We start from the raw sequence: 11,517 nt of genomic DNA on the forward strand, positions 1-11,517 counted from the left end.
TTCAGACTTTCATTCCATATATTCAGGTTTTCATTCCATATATTCAGACTTTCATTCCATATATTCAGACTTTCGTTCCATATTCTCAGGTTTCATTCCATATATTCAGACTTTCATTCCATATATTCAGACTTCATTCCATATTCTCAGGTTTCATTCCATATATTCAGACTTTCATTCCATATATTCAGACTTCATTCCATATTCTCAGGTTTCATTCCATATATTCAGACTTTCATTCCATATATTCAGACTTCATTCCATATTCTCAGGTTTCATTCCATATATTCAGACTTAGCAGTCATTCTATATATATAGTTTTTTCCTGAACGGCTTGCCATAATATATATATATATATATATATATATATATATATATATATATATATATAACAATAAAGGCCTGAGATATGAGGCAGGATTTGTAATCTCTATAAATAGCTTTTATTAGTTGAACGTAACTTGCACATGTAAACATATAACATGAACGGACTCAACACAGAATGGACTCACAAAGACAAGCACAGGACAGGAGTACCACACAATATATATACAACACATAATGAGCCTCTCGTGTAACACATTAGACTGACAAGACAGGTGAACACATACACAAACAACCACACCCACAGGATGTACATAAATGGACATGGACCATGTACACGCAGGCCCAAATGGAGGGGTCTGGGGTTGTAACATGGTTATTGTTTGATTTCAATTGGCTTGGTGGATCACATTTTAAATTCACCTGGTTGTCTGTACTGATGTGGCTTTATCTAATTTAGAATACAGGCATTCTAAATCTCATTGAGATTGTTGATTCAAAAAGTAGGGCCACAGAAATTAGGAATTTTTATCTTGCCAAATGAGAAATGATAAGAATGCACTGTTGGTAGTGCTTAAAACCCTTAAAAATGGTTTGTCTACATTTTTATGCAACACTGTAAGTTGTGCAGTATTTTCACAGCACAGAAGGAGAAACTCTAAACTCATTCTGTTCTCTTCTAGGATGGGTTCAGTTGGTGTGGACACTCAGCTCATCTTCAATAATGATTCAGTTGTTCCAAATGTAACAACTGTGGCTGAATCTTTGGACTCAGCAATAAATAAATCTGAAATTTTCCTAAACATTGTCCCAAACAGTATTGTTGGTAAGTTAATGCTATATACAATAATCATATTAAAGTTACAAAACTTGTTACAAAATTATTATGATCCTGACAAATATAAAAAGTGTTTAGATTTCAGTGTCAAAAAATTAGTCTTGCTTGCCTTATTGTTCATTACAGTGACGTCGAACATAGAGTCCACCACCACCACCAGCTCCACTGTGCTCTACACACAGACACAGATCAGCCAGAACAATTTTCCCAGTAAGCCAGTCAACAGCACCATGACATCTCTACACTCAACACCGATCCTCCTCTCTGCGGGACTCATTTTTAGCTTCCTTATAAATGCTCCACTGTAGTACAACTGGTCTTATTTAAAACAAATAATTTTAATTTTAACAAACAAAATGTAATTTTGTTTATGAGCAAAATTAGAAGTGCAAACATGAATATAGTGTAACATACTGTAGCTCACATTGTTATCTATGAGATTATACTGGTGTTATGACATCTTGCATCAATCTTACATTTATTGCTTCAATACCAAACTATCTAGTAATCCAATTTCATCCTATTCTGCTGTCTAAACTGAAAATCTGTTATACTTTCCAAATCTGTCTGCTGTTGAATGTTTGTAATAAAATCAGACAGGCCTATTATTTAATTATTCTTTGTTCTCAGCCATTCTATAATATATGATTATAATTATAATTAGTTAAATGTACTGATTTATAAAAAATTTAAATACATATTAAAGCAAAAATGTCACTTGTTCACTGGAGTCTGTTTTTCTTTATATATTGAGTGCAACAGTTAAAAACTTTGCTGATATGTGTAACGTTTCTGAATAGCGGGAGTGACGCATTTGCAGGAGTTTGAATATTTATTGAGACAAAAGTAACACAATACTAAACTACACCACAACAGACAGAAAGGGACTACGCTAAACACAGAGGGGAAGACACCACCAAACGGGTAAGCAATACAACCAGACTATACACGAGAACATAAGTCAACAAGCTAGGGAAACATGACGAGAGGAGATACATAAATGAAGCAACGACTACTAGGGGTGACTGGTAACAAGCAACACCAAACCATGAACTAATAACCAAACAGACAACGAGCAAACTAACAATATAAAACCACTAGCGACAAGGAACATGCGCAAAGAAAACACAACATTTACATTTACATTTACATTTATGGCATTTAGCAGACGCTCTTATCCAGAGCGACTTACAAAAGTGCTATGTAGTTGCTTGGAATCTCCAAGGTAGAATAGATAGTCCTGAACACAAGGTACTCTAAGCTGGAAAAACCACTTGACGAAAGTCAAATGATACCTAACAATTATACCTGAATATACACATCCCCTGAGGAAAAAGACAGTAAACAATTCCTATAACCCAATTATGCACAATACCTGAGGAAAGAGACGATAAAGTACAATAGACAAAGCATAATTATGCAAAGTGCACTTGAAAGAGGTGGGTCTTCAGTCGGCGTCTGAAGACAGCAAGTGACTCCGATGTTCGGACACACAAGGGAAGTTCATTCCACCACCTTGGAGCCAGGACAGAGAAAAGTCTGGATGCTTGTCTCCCATGTGTCCTGGATGATGGAGGGTCAAGACGAGACATACTTGAGGCGCGGAGGGCTCTAGGTATGCATCTGGGTTTTACCATGGCCATCAAGTAAGGAGGAGCTGGACCATTCTTTGCTTTGTAGGCCAGCACCAGGGTTTTATATTTGATGCGGGCAGCTACCGGAAGCCAGTGGAGGGAGGACAGCAAGGGAGTGACATGGCTGAACTTGGGAAGGTTGAAGACCAACCGAGCTGCAGCGTTCTGGATCAGTTGCAGGGGTTTGATGGCATGCATAGGAAGACCAGCCAGTAGGGAGTTGCAGTAGTCCAGTCTTGAGATAACAAGGGACTGGACAAGGACCTGAGTGGCCTCCCTAGAGAGAAATGGCCGAATCCTCCGAATGTTGTGAAGGGCGAATCTGCATGATCGTGTTGTGTTAGCAACGTGGGCCGTGAAGGAGAGTTGATTGTCGACAACTACACCAAGGCTACGCGCTTCCATGGATGGAGTGATCACGGTGTTCTCGAATGAGATAGAAAGATCACGATGAGGACTGGCTCTTGCAGGGATGTACAGCATCTCTGTCTTGCTTGGGTTAAGCTTTAGGTGGTGAGCTGCCATCCAAGAGGCAATGTCTTTCAGACATGTAGAGATTCGAGCTGAAACCTGTGTGTCAGAGGGTGGGAAGGAAAAGAAGAGCTGGGTGTCATCAGCATAACAGTGATAAGAGAAGCCATGTGCAGAGATTGACTCACCCAGAGAGCAGGTATAAAGGGAAAAAAGCAGTGGACCCAGCACTGAGCCTTGTGGAACACCGGTGGAGAGTTTGCATGGCGTGGATGTTGATCCTCCCCATGTTACTTGGTAGGAACGACCCTCCAGGTAGGATGCAAACCACGTCCATGCATTGCCAGTGATACCAAGGCCTGAGAGGATGGACAGGAGGATCTCATGATTGACTGTGTCAAAGGCCGCCGAAAGGTCAAGCAGAATCAGAACTGATGATAGTCCATTTGCTCTAGCCGCATGGAGTTTCTCAGTTACTGCAATGAGTGCAGTTTCCGTAGAATGTGCCGGCTTGAAGCCAGATTGGTTGGGGTCCTGAAGCTGGTTCTGTGAGAGAAAAGAGGATAGCTGGTTGTGTACAGCCCGTTCAAGGATCTTAGAAAGGAATGAGAGGAGAGATACCGGTCTGTAGTTGCTGATGTTGGTGGCATCAAGGTTGGGTTTCTTTAGGATTGGCACCACCCTAGCCGCCTTGAATGATGATGGCACAATTCCTGAAGATAAGGAGTTGTTGATGATGGTCGAGATGAAAGGGAGGAGTTCGTGGGAGATTTTCTGGAGGAGTGTGGATGGGATGGGGTCCAGAGGGCATGTGGTGGGACTGCTGGATGTCAGCAGCTGAAGCACCATCTCAGCTGAGAGAGGAGAGAAGGAGGTTAGAGAAAAGGGAGGAGTAGGAGGGGACACAGTGGGCACAGGGACTAGGGAAAAGGTGCTGCGAATCGTATTGATCTTCTCTTCAAAGAAGGTGACAAAATCATCCGCAGTAAGAGAAGTGGGAGTTGGAGGGGGGGAGGGTTTGAGGAGAGAAGAGAAGATTTTGAACATCTTGCGTGGATCTGATGTAGATGCCTCCAGCTTCTCTCTGTAGAATGATGTCTTGGCAGCAGTTAGTTCCATGGAGAATAGGGACAGGAGAGACTGATACAAGCGAAGATCAGCAGTAAGCTTCGATTTCCTCCATCGCCTCTCAACCATCCTCAGTTCTCGTCGGTTGTTACGTAGGGTGTCTGAGAGCCAAGGAGCAGGTGGGGAGGATCTTGTGGGTTTGGAAGAGAGGGGACATAAGAGGTCAATAGATGAAGAGAGGGAGGACAATAAAGTGTCAGTGGCGGTGTCTGTGGAGAGACAAGAAAAAGAGTCATGGGACGGGAGGGCTGTGGTGATAGTAGAGGCAAGTACTGATGGAGAGATGGAATGAAGGTTACGACGGATGGTGGTAGTGCCTGTAGCAGTAAGGGTGTGACGGTGGGGAGGAAGAGATAAGGAGAAAGATACAAGGTGATGATCTGAACAGTGGAGAGGAGTTACTGCAATGTCCATCACTGCAGGTGGTCTAGTGAAGACCAGGTCTAAGACACAAAACACAAGAGCTAAACGGAGGGAAACAAAAACAATGACGAGGACAAGAGGCAAGAACAAGAACCGGCGTAAAGCGTATCAAGGAGAGAACAGAAGAGCATAGAACAGAGATAGGGAGGGGAACGACATACAAGGGAAAATCTAACTAACTAGTCTAACTAACTAAAAACCTCTGTGAAAGGGAAGAACGGAGGAAAATATGAAACAGAAAGAGAAACCAAAAGATCGCGGAATACTTGACGCAAGGAAACAAAAACAAAGAAACGAACTGAAGACGCCAGGAGAAGTAGCTGGCTCTCAAACCACGACTGGGATCAAACAAAAAACCCTTCTCAAAATAACAAACAAAACTAGATAGAGAAATAACAGGGCTGGAAAACTTGAGAATGGCCAGAAGTGGCGAAGAGGTGAGCGAACTCGGAAAAATGACCGAAAACAGCAAACAAGGTAAGTACAATGAGGAGACTTGAAAAGCAAGGAGAGGCTGGCTGAAAGCGCATAGAGACGGCAACAAACTCAGCAATGATACACTGCAGCCGTCCTGCTTAAATAGGAAGGCGAACAACTGCAGGTCATCATTGCTGATTGTGTGCGCGCGAACGTGTTCGTGAACCAATGCCGGTCTGAGCGCGAGTGCTGGTCCGCGAACAAGTGTTGGCTCGGGAGCGAGCACTGGCTCGTGAGTCCCCTCCTGTGGCGACAGGAGGAGCGGCTCCGGGTACAGCCCTGACACCACTTGCTTTGCCCGAATTACATGAAGCCCTACAGCATCTACCAAATAAAGCTCCGGGCCCAGATGGATTTCCGGTAGAATTCCACAAAGAATTATGGTCTGTGCTAGAACCAACCTTTTTTAGAATGGTAATTCAAATTCAAAATGATCACATACTGTCCCCAGATATGAATTCTGCTAACATTAGCCCACTTTGTCATGAGACATGGCGTTTATTTTGATAAGATATTAAAATACATTGAGGATACGTAACACGCACTGCGTCAGAGTATAGTGGATTCTGTTCAGCGACATACAGATTGTATGGTGTTTGGCTATTCGAGTAAAAGTTATAAAAACTACACTGCTTGTCCGTTCATATTGTGACATACTTCTTAAGCCAGGCAAAGACCCTACACTTCCTTCCATCTATTGCCGCATTTCACTCCTAAACGTAGATCTTAAAATTATTTGCAAAGCTCTTGCCACACTGCAAAGCAGTTATTTGCAAAGCACTTGCCGTGTTCTTAAATTGTATGTCTGTCTATGGTTAACTAAATGTTTTGTTCGAAATGAAAGTGATTTAAACCACTTTGGTGCTAAATGAATGGGTTCTTATGGAAAATCCTAAAAATTACTTCTACACTAATTAAACCACTTCTACACTATTTTGAACCACTTTGGGGCTAAATGAATGGGTTCTTATGGAAAACCCTAAAAAACCACTTCTACACTATTTAAATCACTTTGGTGCTAAATGAATGGGTTCTTATGGAAAACCCTAATATACTAAATTTAATGTAAAAGAAAATGAAAACAAAAAGAAACTAAACTTAACTAAATGTTTTGTTCAAAATGAAAGTGATTTAAACCACTTTGGTGCTAAATGAATGGGTTCTTATGGAAAATCCTAAAAATTACTTCTACACTAATTAAACCACTTCTACACTATTTTGAACCACTTTGGGGCTAAATGAATGGGTTCTTATGGAAAACCCTAAAAGCCACTTCTACACTATTTAACTAAATGTTTTGTTCGAAATGAAAGTGATTTAAACCACTTTGGTGCTAAATGAATGGGTTCTTATGGAAAATCCTAAAAATTACTCCTACACGAATTAAACCACTTCTACACTATTTTGAACCACTTTGGGGCTAAATGAATGGGTTCTTATGGAAAACCCTAAAAAACCACTTCTACACTATTTAAATCACTTTGGTGCTAGATGAATGGGTTCTTATGGAAAACCCTAAAAAACCACTTCTACACTATTTAAATCACTTTGGTGCTAAATGAATGGGTTCTTATGGAAAATCCTAAAAATTACTTCTACACTAATTAAACCACTTCTACACTATTTTGAACCACTTTGGGGCTAAATGAATGGGTTCTTATGGAAAACCCTAAAAAACCACTTCTACACTATTTAAATCACTTTGGTGCTAAATGAATGGGTTCTTATGGAAAACCCTAATATACTAAATTTAATGTAAAAGAAAATGAAAACAAAATGAAACTAAACTTAACTAAATGTTTTGTTCAAAATGAAAGTGATTTAAACCACTTTGGTGCTAAATGAATGGGTTCTTATGGAAAATCCTAAAAATTACTTCTACACTAATTAAACCACTTCAACACTATTTTGAACCACTTTGGGGCTAAATGAATGGGTTCTTATGGAAAACCCTAAAAAACCACTTCTACACTATTTAAATCACTTTGGTGCTAAATGAATGGGTTCTTATGGAAAATCCTAAAAATTACTTCTACACTAATTAAACCACTTCTACACTATTTTGAACCACTTTGGGGCTAAATGAATGGGTTCTTATGGAAAACCCTAAAAAACCACTTCTACACTATTTAAATCACTTTGGTGCTAAATGAATGGGTTCTTATGGAAAACCCTAATATACTAAATTTAATGTAAAAGAAAATGAAAACAAAATGAAACTAAACTTAACAAAATGTTTTGTTCAAAATGAAAGTGATTTAAACCACTTTGGTGCTAAATGAATGGGTTCTTATGGAAAATCCTAAAAATTACTTCTACACTAATTAAACCACTTATACACTATTTTGAACCACTTTGGGGCTAAATGAATGGGTTCTTATGGAAAACCCTAAAAAACCACTTCTACACTATTTAAATCACTTTGGTGCTAAATGAATGGGTTCTTATGGAAAATCCTAAAAATTACTTCTACACTAAACCACTTCTACACTATTTTGAACCACTTTGGGGCTAAATGAATGGGTTCTTACAGAAAACCCTAATATAATAAATTATATGTAAAAGAAAATGAAAACAAATTGAAAGTAAACTTAACTAAATGTTTTGTTCAAAATGAAAGTGATTTAAACCACTTTGGTGCTAAATGAATGGGTTCTTATAAAAAACCCTAAAAATTACTTCTACACTAATTAAACCACTTCAACACTATTTTGAACCACTTTGGGGCTAAATGAATGGGTTCTTATGGAAAACCCTAAAAAACCACTTCTACACTATTTAAATCACTTTGGTGCTAAATGAATGGGTTCTTATGGAAAACCCTAATATACTAAATTTAATGTAAAAGAAAATGAAAACAAAATGAAACTAAACTTAACAAAATGTTTTGTTCAAAATGAAAGTGATTTAAACCACTTTGGTGCTAAATGAATGGGTTCTTATGGAAAATCCTAAAAATTACTTCTACACTAATTAAACCACTTCTACACTATTTTGAACCACTTTGGGGCTAAATGAATGGGTTCTTATGGAAAACCCTAAAAAGCCACTTCTACACTATTTAACTAAATGTTTTGTTCGAAATGAAAGTGATTTAAACCACTTTGGTGCTAAATGAATGGGTTCTTATGGAAAATCCTAAAAATTACTTCTACACTAATTAAACCACTTATACACTATTTTGAACCACTTTGGGGCTAAATGAATAGGTTCTTATGGAAAACCCTAAAAAACCACTTCTACACTATTTAAATCACTTTGGTGCTAGATGAATGGGTTCTTATGGAAAACCCTAAAAAACCACTTCTACACTATTTAAATCACTTTGGTGCTAGATGAATGGGTTCTTATGGAAAACCCTAAAAAACCACTTCTACACTATTTAAATCACTTTGGTGCTAGATGAATGGGTTCTTATGGAAAACCCTAAAAAACCACTTCTACACTATTTAAATCACTTTGGTGCTAAATGAATGGGTTCTTATGGAAAATCCTAAAAATTACTTCTACACTAATTAAACCACTTCTACACTATTTTGAACCACTTTGGGGCTAAATGAATGGGTTCTTATGGAAAACCCTAAAAAACCACTTCTACACTATTTAAATCACTTTGGTGCTAAATGAATGGGTTCTTATGGAAAACCCTAATATACTAAATTTAATGTAAAAGAAAATGAAAACAAAATGAAACTAAACTTAACAAAATGTTTTGTTCAAAATGAAAGTGATTTAAACCACTTTGGTGCTAAATGAATGGGTTCTTATGGAAAATCCTAAAAATTACTTCTACACTAATTAAACCACTTATACACTATTTTGAACCACTTTGGGGCTAAATGAATGGGTTCTTATGGAAAACCCTAAAAAACCACTTCTACACTATTTAAATCACTTTGGTGCTAAATGAATGGGTTCTTATGGAAAATCCTAAAAATTACTTCTACACTAAACCACTTCTACACTATTTTGAACCACTTTGGGGCTAAATGAATGGGTTCTTACAGAAAACCCTAATATAATAAATTATATGTAAAAGAAAATGAAAACAAATTGAAAGTAAACTTAACTAAATGTTTTGTTCAAAATGAAAGTGATTTAAACCACTTTGGTGCTAAATGAATGGGTTCTTATAAAAAACCCTAAAAATTACTTCTACACTAATTAAACCACTTCAACACTATTTTGAACCACTTTGGGGCTAAATGAATGGGTTCTTATGGAAAACCCTAAAAAACCACTTCTACACTATTTAAATCACTTTGGTGCTAAATGAATGGGTTCTTATGGAAAACCCTAATATACTAAATTTAATGTAAAAGAAAATGAAAACAAAATGAAACTAAACTTAACAAAATGTTTTGTTCAAAATGAAAGTGATTTAAACCACTTTGGTGCTAAATGAATGGGTTCTTATAAAAAACCCTAAAAATTACTTCTACACTAATTAAACCACTTCTACACTATTTTGAACCACTTTGGGGCTAAATGAATGGGTTCTTATGGAAAACCCTAAAAAGCCACTTCTACACTATTTAACTAAATGTTTTGTTCGAAATGAAAGTGATTTAAACCACTTTGGTGCTAAATGAATGGGTTCTTATGGAAAATCCTAAAAATTACTTCTACACTAATTAAACCACTTATACACTATTTTGAACCACTTTGGGGCTAAATGAATGGGTTCTTATGGAAAACCCTAAAAAACCACTTCTACACTATTTAAATCACTTTGGTGCTAGATGAATGGGTTCTTATGGAAAACCCTAAAAAACCACTTCTACACTATTTAAATCACTTTGGTGCTAAATGATTGGGTTCTTATGGAAAACCCTAATATACTAAATTTTATGTAAAAGAAAATGAAAACAAAATGAAACTAAACTTAACTAAATGTTTTGTTCAAAATGAAAGTGATTTAAACCACTTTGGAGCTAAATGAATGGGTTCTTATGGAAAATCCTAAAAATTACTCCTACACAAATTAAACCACTTCTACACTATTTTGAACCACTTTGGGGCTAAATGAATGGGTTCTTATGGAAAACCCTAAAAAACCACTTCTACACTATTTAAATCACTTTGGTGCTAAATGAATGGGTTCTTATGGAAAACCCTAATATACTAAATTTAATGTAAAAGAAAATGAAAACAAAATGAAACTAAACTTAACTAAATGTTTTGTTCAAAATGAAAGTGATTTAAACCACTTTGGTGCTAAATGAATGGGTTCTTATGGAAAATCCTAAAAATTACTTCTACACTAATTAAACCACTTCAACACTATTTTGAACCACTTTGGGGCTAAATGAATGGGTTCTTATGGAAAACCCTAAAAAACCACTTCTACACTATTTAAATCACTTTGGTGCTAAATGAATGGGTTCTTATGGAAAATCCTAAAAATTACTTCTACACTAATTAAACCACTTATACACTATTTTGAACCACTTTGGGGCTAAATGAATGGGTTCTTATAGAAAACCCTAAAAAACCACTTCTACACTATTTAAATCACTTTGGTGCTAGATGAATGGGTTCTTATGGAAAACCCTAAAAAACCACTTCTACACTATTTAAATCACTTTGGTGCTAAATGAATGGGTTCTTATGGAAAATCCTAAAAATTACTTCTACACTAATTAAACCACTTCTACACTATTTTGAACCACTTTGGGGCTAAATGAATGGGTTCTTATAGAAAACCCTAAAAAACCACTTCTACACTATTTAAATCACTTTGGTGCTAAATGAATGGGTTCTTATGGAAAATCCTAAAAATTACTTCTACACTAATTAAACCACTTCTACACTATTTTGAACCACTTTGGGGCTAAATGAATGGGTTCTTATGGAAAACCCTAAAAAAGCACTTCTACACTATTTAAATCACTTTGGTGCTAAATGAATGGGTTCTTATGGAAAACCCTAATATACTAAATTTAATGTAAAAGAAAATGAAAACAAAATGAAACTAAACTTAACTAAATGTTTTGTTCAAAATGAAAGTGATTTAAACCACTTTGGTGCTAAATGAATGGGTTCTTATGGAAAACCCTAAAAAGCCACTTCTACACTATTTAACTAAATGTTTTGTTCGAAATGAAAGTGATTTAAACCACTTTGGTGCTAAATGAATGGGTTCTTATGGAAAATCCTAAAAATTACTTCTACACAAATTAAACCACTTCTACACTATTTTGAACCACTTTGGGGCTAAAT

At 36.8% G+C, this 11,517-nt stretch overlaps 1 protein-coding gene across 1 annotated transcript in view; it reads left to right on the forward strand.

The window, feature by feature from the left end:
• The window catches only part of LOC143499011 (uncharacterized), a 40,714-nt gene extending 38,886 nt beyond the window's left edge, over nt 1-1,828 (forward strand). Inside the window, exons 8-9 of the mRNA XM_076993948.1 lie at nt 1,008-1,150; nt 1,289-1,828. Coding sequence (XP_076850063.1) covers nt 1,008-1,150; nt 1,289-1,470 — 325 coding nt within the window. The 3' untranslated portion in view covers nt 1,471-1,828. The remainder of the gene's footprint in view (nt 1-1,007; nt 1,151-1,288) is intronic.
• The last annotated feature ends 9,689 nt before the right edge of the window (nt 1,829-11,517 follow it).

This window comes from Brachyhypopomus gauderio, unplaced genomic scaffold (genome assembly GCF_052324685.1).
Source record: "Brachyhypopomus gauderio isolate BG-103 unplaced genomic scaffold, BGAUD_0.2 sc129, whole genome shotgun sequence".
Lineage (NCBI taxonomy): Eukaryota > Metazoa > Chordata > Actinopteri > Gymnotiformes > Hypopomidae > Brachyhypopomus > Brachyhypopomus gauderio.